We start from the raw sequence: 15000 nt of genomic DNA on the forward strand, positions 1-15000 counted from the left end.
TTTAGAAAAAAAATATGCAAAAATCTGAAATAAATGAACCGAAGAAAATCACTGTAGAAAGGAAAAGGTGAATGTGCAAAGCAAAGAAAAAACAAGAACTGAGGACGAAACAGAAAGACTATTGAAAAGGTTTATTCCTAAGAATGTTAAAGTGCAAAGAATGTTAAAGAAATGGTAACCAATAAAATCGTAAGTAACACTAAAAAAAAGATAGTTTATACAATTATAAACTAATACATACTTATCTAGAACAAATTAAGAAAGTAATGGATATGAAAAAAATGGCTAGTGAAAACATTACAAATTTAAGTTGGAGCATTGCTTCCCTGTGGAGGCGTATACCTGAACTGAAGGGATTCAGGAGGGAGGGGGTATTTGAAAGTGCAAGTTGGGAAGGTTACTGCAAAACCAGCGCCTGGGGTTGACTTAGAGCCATCCGTGTAAAGATGAATACTGGAGGAATGAATGGAGACATGGTCAAGGAAATGGGTGAGAAGGACAGCGGGGGTAATATATGCTTTTGGTGGGTTAGGGAAAACAGAGGAACAAATACGGGGGTAAGGTATAAGCCATGGAGTTACAGAATGGACAGAAAACGGAAGAGGTCGGAGGAAAAGGGGAATGGGAGAGGAGGGTATCTATGCGAATGGAGAAAGGGGTAGGTAAACGAGGAGAAAGCAAAGGTAGGAAGCAGGAATCATGGGATAGTTAGTTTAGTGAGGGAAAGTTGGTGGAATCGAGCATAGCATCGGAGAGAGAGAAGGGTGCGGCGTCGAGAGAGAGAGATGGCATGCCTGATTCAGTGTACAGGATCTCAACTGGAGAGGAGCGGAAGGCACCTAGGCTAAGCGAAGACCGCAGTGGTGGATTGTGTCAAGATGAGCAAGGAGGGAGGTTGAGACAGAGGAGAGTGGAGAGGATCAAGGTAACATGAAGTTGGAGTAGGGTTTTGTGATCTGAGCCCCAGGATATACGGGACAGAGTTTGTAAGATTCGTAGGCGGCGGCGAGCTTTTTCATTAATGTAAAAGATATGGTCTCGCCAGGACAATTTAGAGTCAAAAATAACGCCAAGGAATTTGCCAGAGGAACAGTATTGGAGCGAGTGCCATATAAGAAGAGTGGAAGCTGGGGACCTACACGTGTACGAGAGAAAAGAATGGAGAAAGATTTGGAGGTAGAAAGCGGAAGCCCTGGTTAGCGGCCCAGGAAGATACTGCTGATATTGCAGACTGAAGGATCTGGCGGAGAGTGAGGCAGCAGTTAAAATCACCAACTATGAGAAAAGGTGGCTTGGGTTGGGAAATTAGATTTTCAAAGGCAACAGAGTCAATGGGGTGGGAACGGGAGGAGTAGACTGAAATAGCTGTGATCCAACGGCGAAGAAAGATGCGAATAATTGTGCACGAGACAGTGGTTTGGAAGGGAGGTGACATAAGGTATTTTCTGACGGATAAGTATAAAAGAAACAAAGGGAGTGTGAAGAAGAGACAAAATGGTAGTTGGGGATTGGCATAGGAGGATGTGTAAGAAAAGTCTCTTGGAGGCAGATAATGGATTGGTTATAAAAAGAAGGGATATTACGAAAGTCAGGTCTATGAGAACGGAAACCGCGAATATTCCAATTTAGGAAAGCTATACTTTAATTGATCTATGAGTGATAACAGTTACACTGCGTGATGGAGAATTTGAAGGGGAAGGAGCTAGGGGGTGAGATAAGGAATGAGAGGGGGAAGGTGGTGTTGCATCAGGAGGGGTATCAGAAGGTGGAGGACCTGAGGAAGGGCATAGTTGTGACATAGGGGATTCATGTGTGTATCCAGGAAGGAGTGGAAGGGATAGAGGGTATGGAGGGAGGGTTGATGTAGGTGGAGCTGGAGCAAGGGGGGGATGGGCTGTTGGGAGAGAGTAGGAGGAAGGAATGCAGGAGGAATATGAGGAGGAGGAGGATGGATATCGGTATAGCTGCAGTAGAGATTGGAGGGTCAGGATTTAGAATGGCAAAAGAATTTGACTGTGGAAGGTAGGAGGTAGAAGTGGGGAAGTAAGATGTAGGAGGGATAGGTATAGGGGAGGGTGTAGGGAGGACGCCTGGGGAGGGAGGGGAAGGGGCAGAGTAAGCAACATTACTGGAGTAGGAAGTAAGAGAAAAATCCAAGTATGAATCTAAGAGTTGCCAACTCAGACTCAAACTTGTAGGTGGGGCAGCCCCTATAAAATACATTATGGGCCTGCCACAGTTGCCACATGTGTGTGACTGTGCAGAGCAGTTTGATCCGTTATGACCAGGTTAGGCACCTAAGAAGGCATCGGACTGTGGAATGGCAGGATGTCCTAAACGCCAACAATTTTGGCACTGACGGGGAGGTTGATATGGTCGGACAGGGAGAGATTCTCCACCAATGTAAACATGAGAGGGAAGGTCATGTCTACGGAAAGTAATTTTGGCAATATTGGTAGGGTTCTTACGATGACCTTTAGGAGGAATGGAGTAGCACTGTACTGATATCGCATCATAGTCGTGAGGCAGGCAAGTAAGTCTTTTCCACAGTCTGACCAATTTTTGTTATAAATAGGGCAGGATGGGAGGATGGGGTGATTGATGAAGGTAGTGGGGGTAGAGGTGATGAAGTTGAAATGTCTCCTGGAACTTGAGTGATGACTTGGGTGGATAATGTATTAGTTGGCACTGAGGAGGGGGTAGCAGTTGTAATGCTCAGAGTCCTGGTCAAAGGAGAGCCTGGGGTCGGGGAACCGGGAGAGTTTGAGTTGGTGGGGCTATTTGATGAAGGGGCAAGCCTCATTGCCCTAACAAGGGTATAACATTTTCATTATTGGCCATGGTAAGCCTAGAGTATTTTGGGGAGAGCAACAGTCCACCCCTCATGGTCCCCTTGAGGGGACAATTAAAACGGGAATACCGTACCCATGGCTCCCACTAAGCTGTTCAGGACTGGCACAAAGTCAACCTTTCATCCTTTCAGCATGGCTTTCTTAAGAAGTTGATAGTAGAAGGGGTTGGAAAAGGGACGGAAAAGAAAAAGCAGGAGGGGAAAAAGACCATGCAAAATTAGTTAAGTCCCCTATATTGGGCCTCAATCCCTGTCTCCTAACCCTCCCCCCCAACAACAACAACAACGAGCAAGGGATTGAGGGGGTTTGGGGGTGTAGATATACATAGTGCACTGCTTCTGCTTTCATTTTTGTTTTTTAATTTGTTTTAAACGCAATTTTTTCTTTTGTAGCATTAATTTTATGATGTTTATTTCTCTCTATTTCATTCTTGTTCTTTTCCTCCTCCCTTTTTTACAAGCTTGCATTAGGCACATATTTCTTTATACTCAAAGACAAGATACAAAAGGACCTTGTTTAGAACCTAAAGTATATAAAAATGAAAATGTTAAATAATGAAGGACACTGAAACAACAGATTTTACATTGGTTCATTTTATTTTCAATTCAATAGGCAAGAGAATCTCTTCATAGGGACTATGAAGAGAAATGTGTTCCCTATTTTCTTTTATTTTGATTTCTGAAAAAAAAATCTTGTTTTGGACATGCTACTGCCCTGAGCTAAAGATAAAAACAAATAACATTACGAAAAAATAAATGATTTTCTGAATACTACAACTGGTAGTGGGAAGCAAGAAGAAAAGATAAGAAAAAGATACAATAAAGATGGGAAGAGAAGAAAGAGGTTCTGAATGAGATGAAAAGTAAAATCTTTTAAAAATAAAAAATACTAGCAGGAAGGAATCACATTTTAGTGATAACAGTTCCAAAATGATTCTACAGTCAAGTCACATCCCATAACCAAGGCAATTATTGTTAAACATTGGTGTATATAGTGAAAAGGCATAAAAAGTAATAAGCAGCAATTACAGGATACAAACGTTTATAATATTAATGTTGGATTAGGTAAAGCTCTTTAACACATTTACTGCTCTGAAGATTCTTTCACTAAAATGAAATGTGATATCAACACACAACACAATCACAGCTTAATCAAACAATTACATTTGTTTCTAACTTGATTGTCAGCCTATAATATATTAAACCAATAAGAGAATATAAGTTTTTTTATTCTTTTATCTGAAAGCACAAATCTGTCTTGGAACTATAACAGGAGACCTGGCTGGAAGTACTGCTCAAATTTTAGCAGGAAACTTAAATCCTTCTAACAAATACTTTTGATTCCACATGCACGAAAATTTATATAAATCCTAACTAAGCAATGATTTTAAAGTAAAAAAAAAGGAAAAGAAAACCAATAAATCAATATTTCAAAATACTCCATGTTTCATGAAGTCTCCCTTTGATGCTCCCATGCACAAAGAAAGTTTGATTCAAAATTGTCACCTTAACAAGCAAGGTCAAGTATTTTATACAACTATATTTAACAAACAGTTCTAAAGCTTCCTTACTTTCCCACCACTCATTTCTTCATTATCAAACCTATGCTCAGTTCCTCATGGTCGCAAGAGGTTCTATCCCATGACAAAAGTCTTTTAACCCTTTCCCAACGGGTTGTATTCATACTGGCCAGGGCCTCGCTGCCGGGGGCTTATATCGTCGCCCTAGCATGCGCAACCACTCATGCCAAATACCAGCATCCCTTGCCGTTTCTTCATAATACTACGAGGATATGTTGTATTTTCAGTTTTCATTATTTTCTAAAGTCTCTACTTGCCATATTTCCTGATAAATTGAGACTGAAGGGTATTTTGGTTGTTATATAGACTCCATAGTTGATCATTATTCAGTCTATAGTCTGAATAAAATAAGCAGTGTGCGGCATCATGGAGTTGAAATCGTCGGTTTGTCCTGCCATGCCATGGCATGTGCGTACATGCCACCCGTCGGCAAAGGGTTAATATTTCAGGCCACACAAGTCCTACATTTTACTTAATTACGTATTTATTTATTCATTCATTTATCTAGGACAAGATTCAAACCATGTTGTTGTTTTTTTGAACATGGATATTTACATAATAAAGCTCTTATTACACTGGCAAAAATGAACACCTAACCTCAATGATTAATTTTAATCTACATTTGTTCGTTGATGAATATTAGCACCATTAAGGTTACATTTGAAAAAGTAAAAAATATATATATATTCTTTTTTTTTGATCGCAAACAATAATGACCTTCATGACAAATGTCTGAAGGCTCTAGTTTATGCCTTTAATTTACACAAACTATATATATGTTGTGCTAAATGAAAATTTACCTTGTGCTTGAAAACAAAATAAATAACTGCATATGTCTTTTCATTATAACAAATTATTTGGAAAAGTTTAAAATATTTCATAGTTCCACAATGTAAAATGACTCTCTCTCTCTCTCTCTCTCTCTCTCTCTCTCTCTCTCTCTCTCTCTCTCTCTCTCTCTCTCTCTCTCTCTCTCTCTCTCTCTCTCTCTCTCTCTCAACTTTACCATTTTCCTATACCATAGACAAACAAACAATTAAACAAGTCACAACCCCTCATTTTTCTGTCATTTTCAGTTTAATTCATTTTGCCATTGTCTTGCACTAAAAAGGGAGTTGTCTTCACAAAATAAATGGCTTTCATTACCAGTGCTACTTCTACTACCAACATTCATCAGCTTTCACACTGGATTAAGAGTAATAAAGGAGGAGGAGGAGGAGGAGGAGGAGGAGGAGGAGGAGGAGGAGGAGGAGGAGGAGGAGGAGGAGGAGGAGGAGGAGGAGGAGGAGGAGGAGGAGGAGGAGGAGGAGGAGGAAAAAAATACATTTCAAACCATAAAGAAGAATGAAGTAGAAAAAATATATTTCAAATATTGTGCTAGTTTTTAGGCTAGCTAGTCCATCCATTTCATGATTACAGAACAGTCCTCTATGTAAATAAAAATAGTTAGAAGAAAAAAACACTTTCATAATTAACATTACACAACTCGCTTTACTCCCTACATATTGACTTTTCTTATTAGATTTATATCCAAAAATCTACTTATGCAGCATAAATCTGACAGAAGTCTTACCCCAGAAGCCAGTGGGTTGAAAGTCCTACTACAAAAAATAATGTCAAATAACGTTTTCCACAAGCTAAAAATAGTGTCTGATTGCCTAAGGTACTTCTTACAAAAAAAAAAAAAAAGAGAGATTTGTAGAATGACACGGTTCACTCAAAAAAGCTGCCTATACATATATCCTTAAAGAAAAGAGGAGGGAAGAAAAAAAAGTAGGAAAGAAAAAGAAAGAGGAAAAAAAGAAAGAAAGACAGGCCCACACGACCCTCCAATAACATGGGTTTCCTTTACACATTAGCACTAAAAGAAAGACGAGAAAAAGTAAAAACTGAGATCTGTTGCTAACACCCAGAGGACATCGTTCCCTTGAAATTTAACAAAATCTCTCTAAATAGTATAGCAAAATCTCACAGCATAAAAATTAAGTTACCTTTAAAGACGGAATAAAATCTACAAGCATGCATGCACACAAATGCAGAGCATACTTTTAATTAACTAATTAATGACCATGTGAGACTCAATGGCCTTAGTAAAATTAAAACCCATTACCAAGAAATGGCAAAACGTCACTCCGACTTTAATATAACCATTAATATTGAACAAACACTGAGGAATAGTTGTTGAACTGCCAAAAAATATGAAAGAAAAACACATAATACTCAAAAAACAAACAAAAAAAGGATATTTATAAGACACTAAAAATTTCAATACAAAACCAATCACATAAAAAAAAAGTCATGTTTATCTGCACAAAAGCTAAACTAACCATTGCCATTCCATTGTTAATATCATATTTCATAAAGCATTGTAGCAATATCAAATTTGATCTAAAAAATAAACATTAATCTCACAAGAGACTATAATTTGGGCATAATCACTGACAAAACACCGATGACAGCAAATGAAGAGACCTAACCAATGACTCTACTACACAGACTACAGCAACATATATTTTGGCATCTGTGAGTGTGTCTTTACTTTTGGCAGCTAAAGAGGTGGTTTAACATTTACTGACACTTGATGTGCTCTTTCGGATTCTTGGAAGAGCTTTGGGGAGTTATGAGCTTCGGCAAAAAAACTGCAAAGGCTCCTAGGAAGAATTGGAAGAATAGCATGTCTCTGAAAAGAAAAGGGGAAAAATGTAAGGGGAAAATCATACTGCTCATTCCCTCTCAGTCTCTTCCTCTGTTTGAATACATCAGACATCAGGTTTAATGGTCAAATCTCTCTATCCATCTAACTAGCTATATCCATCTACTTATCTACATATTAAAATAAATCAATTTGTTTATCCAGGCATTCCACATCACTAGCAGACGTCAAATCTATCTAATCTACTTATCTATCTACCCTGCCATCCTTCTATAATTTACAAAACATCATATTAATTAATGAAGAGATAAATTAAGAGCAGTCTAATCTGTCTATCTGTCTGTCTCCACATGTCAGAATACATCAGACTAGTTTATCAAGAGACTGGATAATCAAGAGTAGCCACACCCAAAAATCTCATCCTGTTACCTGTAGACTGCAATGCTGCCCCAAAATCTCAGTAGGATAAAGGGGAATGTGAAGTAGGCTAGGCACACACGTGTTGTAACACACGTGAGAACATCATAGACCTTCTTTACCATAGGTCCCCTTGTCAGAAAGTATGGTCGCACCGTACGCCTCACCTGGAGTAGGAGAAAATAGGGCAAAATGATTGGAGGTACTAATGCATAAAATTTTTTAATTCATTGACTGCAGATACCTGTACTGTCCACAGATGGAATCACTTATGGTCAGCCACCAAGGAATCAATTAGCAGGCTCTATGTGATCTGACCTGAATTTCCCATTTCCTGAATTTTTATACAATCAATACTGATACTTCTTATTATCATTGATATTACTGACATGATCATATCATTATCAAAATGATAGCAATAAAAAAATTCAATTAATAAACAAATATCACAGTGGACAGGGTATATATATATCTCATGCCATCCCAGTATAAAGGCTTAAAAATTATATTTGCTTCCTGACTCACTACCTTCAGGAAGCTCTCCAAGTTCTTCACTAAGAAAAAAAGATGGTCTACTATTAAGAAAATATCAATCCGTATCTGCTGGGCCATGCCTATAGTTGTCATAACAAGCTGACTAATCATGCCAGATATGGCTATCGGCATATGTGCTTAAGCACGTCGAGTGGGAAGTTCCTGGGCCAAAGGCAGGACAGTCGCCAAAAGTAACTGGAGTCAGTGACACAGAGAGATTTCTGATACCATCATTGAGGGGTTAAAAAGCACATATAAATTATCAACTACATAATTATTCCAGCACCAATGGGACCTGAAAAGTGTTGGGTTAATGATCCTGAATCCCACAAGGATAACCTCTACATAACAGTTAACCCCTATGACCCAGATGACATGGTCATCACATCATATGAAAAACTTTGGCTTTAGGGGCGGCTGACATGAACATAACATCATAGGAAAACCTAGTTAATTTAGATTGATTTGGTTAGATTAGATATAGCTTCTAACAAATATAATGGAAACAGTATATATGCACTAAATATTCAATGAAATTGTGCACACAATGCCTGAAAACCTCAGTATCTAGTCAACAAAACTTGGACTGCTTATTTTTACTAATCATTTATCTTTTTGTTTGTTTGTTTCTCTAGTCCAAAATACAAGACCTAGATACAGCTATATATGCAGAAATTTCTTTTCAACAAAAACTAACCACTTCAACTGCTGAAATGAGGACAACAGATATTTAACAGAACTTCAACTTTTATTGCTGTAAGTCTCGAAAACAAGACTGTAGTTAAGAAGATTTGTAAAAGTTGACCTATGAAGCTATGGTTCCCAAACTGGGGTGGAGGGTGGGGTGCTGAATCAGTATGCAAAAGTGTAAAATGTTGAAAGTAAACAAAAAACAAAACAAACAAAACAAAAAAAAATCTCTCTCTCTCTCTTGGGAACCACTCTAGTAAAGGAATGGAATGCCTAAAGTCAACAAATAAACCTCTGAGAATAGTGTAAAATAATAATCACTTTTTAAAAAAAGCAATAATAATAATAATAATAATAATAATAATAATAATAATAATAATAATAATAACAATAACAATAACAATAATAATAATAATAAAAAGTGCTCTAAAAAGAACCTTGACCAATGCACACCCTGGGGCATAGCTAATAGGTTTATTGCAAGCAGAGGCCTATAATTTGCTGACAAAATGGCCATGGCTAATATTTAGCCATTCCATAAACACAAGTAAAAACTTGTTAAATAAGGAAGAAAGGGGAATTGGGGGCACCCTTCATCTCTTATGAAACAACACTCAGTACAACTCAACCTCCATTGGTCAGTTCTCAGGAATATAGAACAAATTACTTACATTTCTTGCAGCAATGGTGAAGAACGCTCCACTCACAAAGGTGATGTAATACCCTGGATAGAAGCCATGCCAGATGGAGGACAGCATGTAAGTGAATAGTGTCTTCTGAGTAGGTGCCCTCTCATACACCATGAAGCGCAGCCACTTCATGGTTCCACTGTTCCAGGCTTCCAGGGTGTCACGCAGACTTAGGCCAAACTGAAATCAAGAAATTGTTCTTCATCTTGTCTATGTCCAGGTTTTAAAGACCCACAGCACTTCAGGAACTGTAATTGGATGTTTGTGTTTCATATTATGTATAAATAGATAAATATGGAAAATGTTCTGTTAGTAGTTCCACTCACTATCCTTTTATTAACCCACTGATACTGTGAGTATGCAATGTCAATGTTTTTTTCTCATTATTGTTTTTTACACATAGATAACTTCAAGGGCTTTGTCATCATGATATCAAGGCCTGCCTGACCTTATCTGTTTATCCCATTCAATGAAGCTTTTGGACAAAAAAAATATTTTTATTACTATCTGTTATAACCCTTTGTGACTATCATGTCGAAAAATTTGGCAGAGGGCTGGGTGATGGGAATGACTTGCCATAACTGCACAGAGATTTTGAAGGAAGATTAGACTCAGTGGGGTTTAGGATGGGGCTTTTGTGTTATTTAACCCTTTCCCAATGGGTAGTATTCATAGTGGCCCGGGCCCCGCTGCCGGGGGCTCATATCGTCACCCTAGCATGCGCGACCACTCATGCCCAATACCAGCATCCCTTGCCTTGTCTGCATAATACTAAGAGCCTAAGAGTTGTATTTTCAGAATTATTATTTTCTAAGGTCTCTATTTGCCATATTTCCTGATAAATCAAGACTATAGGAGATTTTTATTGTTATATAGACTCCATAGTTGATCATTATTCGCTCTATAGTCTGAATAAAATAGGCAGTGTGTGGTATCATGGAGTTGAAACCGTTGGTTTTGTTGTATTTTTTTTTGCATTTTTTTTCAAGTTATTTTATATGATAAACTTTAGTTTCAACAGGTTTATATTATCACTTCCATATAGATGTAATTTCATGTTCGGTGTTTTTATAAATATGTGATTTTTTTTTTTTACCAAAATACATATCGTTGTTTTCACGTGGTTTTACATCATCTCTTTATGAATACTATATAATATCTCAGGTCAATGTAGTCGATTACCGACATAATTTTTTTTTATGCTAACCTCAGAAGCCCGAGAAGCCTTTATGAAATGCATAGTATAGGAAAAATGAGAAAAAGTGTTAAAAACTACTTAATCACATTTTCAGTGGCAAAAAATATTTTGCCATAATTGTAAAAAAAAAAATTCATGGCATGTACGTACATGCCACCGGCAGATAGTCCAGATTATTCTGGATTTTGCCATATTCATGTCGGATAGGGTTTGACAGTATTAGAAATCTGTCAAAGTCATAGACTCCAGTGATTGCTGGCAACTGTATGTACATGCCACCGGTCTGGAGAGGGTTAAACCAATAAACAAGGCTGGAATGTACCATCTGTAAGCCATGTCTGGAAGAGTGCCAGCTCCAAGGAGGACACTATTTCCAAGCTCAGTATCCTATTCCGGCCCTTTGTTACCAGTGGCAAAGGGTGTCTTACAGAAAATTGTGACAAGGTCACAAGGTCTACTAAGTGATTCCTTTGTAGCCAAACACTTGTGGAGATGTAGACATATTTCACAAAACACTACAACAGTGAACACTATAATTTCCTGGCAATGGTGGGTTACATTACTGACAAAGTATGGGCTTAGAGATTTTGTTGATCCAGAGAGATTTCTATTTATCTTTACAATTTGTCTTTCTTTTGGGATACTGGCCCTCTTTACCATAAAAATAAATTAAATAATTAAAAAAGAAAGAAAGAAAAACCTCACCTCGACTCCAAGAATATCCACATTGGAGACAAGGTTCCATTTTGCTCGTCCATCAGCATTGTATCCATTGAATCCCATCCCCGACATATTACAGATACTGTCTCCCAACATCCAGCCCGTGTAGTAGACATGACGTGTGAGAGAGGTCACAGCCACTATGTAAAATGTCTTTGAGAGGAAGCTCATCTGGAAGAACTTGGGATCTGATAACGAGAATGTGAGAATTAAATAGAGAGAGGTCTTGTAATAAGTACAAATGATTTTTTTTTTTTTAATCTAATATTAACCAAGCTTTATGATCTAGTAAATGGACATGATGTTTAAGAAAAGAACTGCAATAATTTGAAGGCTAAAAATGACAAAGAGACATGACTCTTTACAACTAAATTTCACACATTTCTCAAAGGCAGGAAATGGCAAAAAGTGGCATAATTCTGCCTTTCTCTCACTGAAGAGTCCATGTAACTGATGAAAACAAATGAAAAATCAATCTTTATATGAAAGATTATTCTAGAGGAAAATATGTAATAATATCATACAAGAACACCAACCTGTAATAAAGGAAATGGGGAATTTTGGCAGCATATATACAGTAACAAAGGCATTGAATGCTGACACTAGTGCCTTGTACATGGCAACTGGCAAGGGGTTAGGCTCATCTTCAGGCCTGGTGTGGAGTTTAGAGTCAGTGAGCTTGCTTTCTGAGGGACTCTTGTTCCTGTTGCTGTCCAGAGAGCTCTGTCAAGGGGAATGAGAATACTTATTAATTTCTATTGAAGCAATCATTAATAACACTTTTCTCCTCTGATATTCATTAAAGATAACTGATAGTGTAAAATTATATACAATACTCAGCTGGCACTATGACTTATAGAAGGGGTAAAAAAAAAAAAGCTTAAAAAACATTTTTGTATGAATATATACTTATCTTAATTTTTTCACAAAATAATGAAAAAAGAAAGTAAGAAGAAGCACAAGTAAAGAAAACAAAGTGTAGACTAAAAAAAAATCCTACAATCTTATAACCCTACCGCGGGTACAACAGTCTGGAGAGCTCTCTTGGCATAGTGGGTCCCCTCAACAAAATCTTGGTAGTCAGCAAACATGAAGTAGGGCCCAGCCAGGATGGAATGGAAGTTCAGCATATATCCAAAATACTCCAAGGCTGTTGGTTTCTTCCTGTGGACAACCATGTTGATATACAACAGACTGAATCAAAATCTTCCATAGTTGATAATCTCATTTCTTACCTGAGGACTCCTTGTTCAGTTTGACTGGACACAACTGCAGATGCAAATGCTCAATCCTTGTTATAATAATGGCACTTATGTTCACAATCTATCTGAAACCCTCTGTGTTTTGATAATATGATATTCAATATTTAACATTTTATCTCCCTGCACTGGAATCTATCCAACCTTAAAAGAATGAATATTATGATCTTTAAATTTTCCCATTTGGTCTTTGGCATTTGAAGCGCTAAATTTTCTACATCAGAAAATGTATATTTCGTTGCCATGTCTCAAAGACCACAAATGTTAGCAGAATGCAAAGCTGAAAAAGTTATCACAGTTACTCCTCACGTATGAATGAAAATCAAGGAGATTACTATGAATATATAAATAAAACATACACAATTACTTTTCAACACAGAAAGCAATAGAATGCATATTTAGATATATCTATAATTATCTAAGACCTACTTATAGCAAAAATACAATGATATACCATGGCATAACTGTGATATGTAATAGTATGGTGTGTGGAGGAAGAATGTCAGGATGGTGTGTAGAGGGAGAATGTGGGAGTTCTAGGGTTTGGCTGGACAAAATGTGTCACACAACACCAGAACCATTTCCTCACAACCACTACATTTCATTCAAAAGAAGGTTAAGGTTCAAGCAGAGGAGGGCCTCACGGGGAGAGAGGGATTTCATGGGTGTGGCTGATGTATTATGTACAAAAAGAATGATAAGACACTATGTTTCATTCAAAATGAAGTCACAAGCAAAATCCTATCAGTTCTTGACATGCTCCCACGATCATGATGGATAGGATTATTCTGGATTTTGCCATATTCATGTCGGATAGGGTTTAACAGTATTAGAAATCTGTCAGTCATAGACTCCAGTGATTGCTGGCAACTGTCCTGCTGTTTGGAGCAGGAGTTGGCTACATGTAGTGGAACTGCCCACTCAAAGCACTCTAGTGCATCACCACATGTATAGCAGTAACCAGCAGATCAAGTGGTTTGTTATGATGGCTATACACGTGGCCCAACAGTAACAGGGTAAGAGACTAATCTTCACAAAAAAATTGACTAGATTAACACTTAAATGCACAATTTAATGAATTCATCATAAATGTCTCCACTGACTTTCACTGAGAGAGTAAATATAAAGCCTTCTGTATCAGACTTCAGATGTCTTGCTTCCCCTTTTCAAATAAGGCCAACTGGAAGATCTTTGTTAGAGCCTGAGGTCATCACTGTTCCTCTAATTAAAAACAAACACTAACCCTCATCTCACAACCAATACTGTCTTTGTAATCTTCCTGCAATTAATAACAAAAACCAATACCCACCTGACCACCATCTCCTTCTGCAGTGGGGTGAGTTCATCATCTTTCAGCCCTGACAACCCGTCATGCAAGCTGTATGCCAGCGATGTTGCCTTCTGCACCATGATCATCATGGGACCTGAATAAGGCAAATAAAATGCAAGAGAATGAAGTTGTCTGCCTCATATTTATTTTTACCTGTTTTTAATATGACAGAAATGAGACAATTACTTATACTATTTTTTTTTTTTTTTTTTTTTTTTTCTCTCATATTTCTTTGGCTTGTTAACCTTGGAACATGTCATAGTTTATCAGAAAATATACAATTCAAATTTGTAATCCCTCCCTACAAGGGATTCTAAGCTCGATTCTCAAGCAAGTGAAATGTAAACAATGAGGAAAATAAATACCTCGTGAAATGAAGCATGTATTTCTCTCAGAGCCAACAAAGCTATATGGAATAGTATTCCAAACTACTATAGACAAGCAGAGGATGAAAACTAAAAGGGAACTACTGCTGTATTGAGAGAAAATCAAGACTGATGTAAATAAAAGAAATTGTAATTCCAGCTGAAAATTCCAGATGTTACTTATTGTCATTATTATTGTGCTGAGTTATGGATTAACTAGAGATGATATAAAGTCTGTGCAAGGTAAACAGTCTATTACTCTATGACCATCTGGATAAAGCAAATCAAATATAGACAATGGAAAATGGGGAAATTTATATATATATATATATATATATATATATATATATATATATATATATATATATATATATATATATATATATATGCATAAAGTGAGGAAATAACAATGCAAAGGGATGGAACAAGTGTTCATGTGTGCCCAGACATGTTCAAAGTAAGCTCAAGTCAGCCTAATGTCTGTATTTTGGGCCACATGATGGCAGTGAAGCATCCGGATCCAATGGATTAAATAAAGAGCTAATTTGTTAACATTTGTGGGACCCATGACTTACCACTCACTCAAGAACTCCTGTGTTCCCAAAATATAAACTAGCTATACTTTTGAAGAGCTGTGTACATTGCTAGCTAAGTTTATCTAGCCCAAGTTGTCAGAAATAATGGCTAGATTAACCTCTCGGATCTGGGTGATGT

The 15000-nt window shown here is 37.4% G+C and overlaps 1 protein-coding gene across 1 annotated transcript in view; it reads right to left on the reverse strand.

The window, feature by feature from the left end:
• Window positions 1-3731: 3731 nt before the first annotated feature.
• The window catches only part of LOC119598583 (lysophospholipid acyltransferase 1-like), a 20696-nt gene continuing 9427 nt past the window's right edge, over window positions 3732-15000 (reverse strand). The window contains exons 3-9 of the mRNA XM_037948231.1: window positions 13901-14015; window positions 12349-12496; window positions 11869-12055; window positions 11318-11520; window positions 9397-9594; window positions 7514-7668; window positions 3732-7111 (exon numbers count right to left, since the gene is read on the reverse strand). Of these exons, the coding sequence (XP_037804159.1) occupies window positions 7000-7111; window positions 7514-7668; window positions 9397-9594; window positions 11318-11520; window positions 11869-12055; window positions 12349-12496; window positions 13901-14015 (1118 nt within the window). The 3' untranslated portion in view covers window positions 3732-6999. The remainder of the gene's footprint in view (window positions 7112-7513; window positions 7669-9396; window positions 9595-11317; window positions 11521-11868; window positions 12056-12348; window positions 12497-13900; window positions 14016-15000) is intronic.

The sequence above is a fragment of the Penaeus monodon genome, chromosome 41 (assembly GCF_015228065.2).
Source record: "Penaeus monodon isolate SGIC_2016 chromosome 41, NSTDA_Pmon_1, whole genome shotgun sequence".
Classification (NCBI taxonomy): domain Eukaryota; kingdom Metazoa; phylum Arthropoda; class Malacostraca; order Decapoda; family Penaeidae; genus Penaeus; species Penaeus monodon.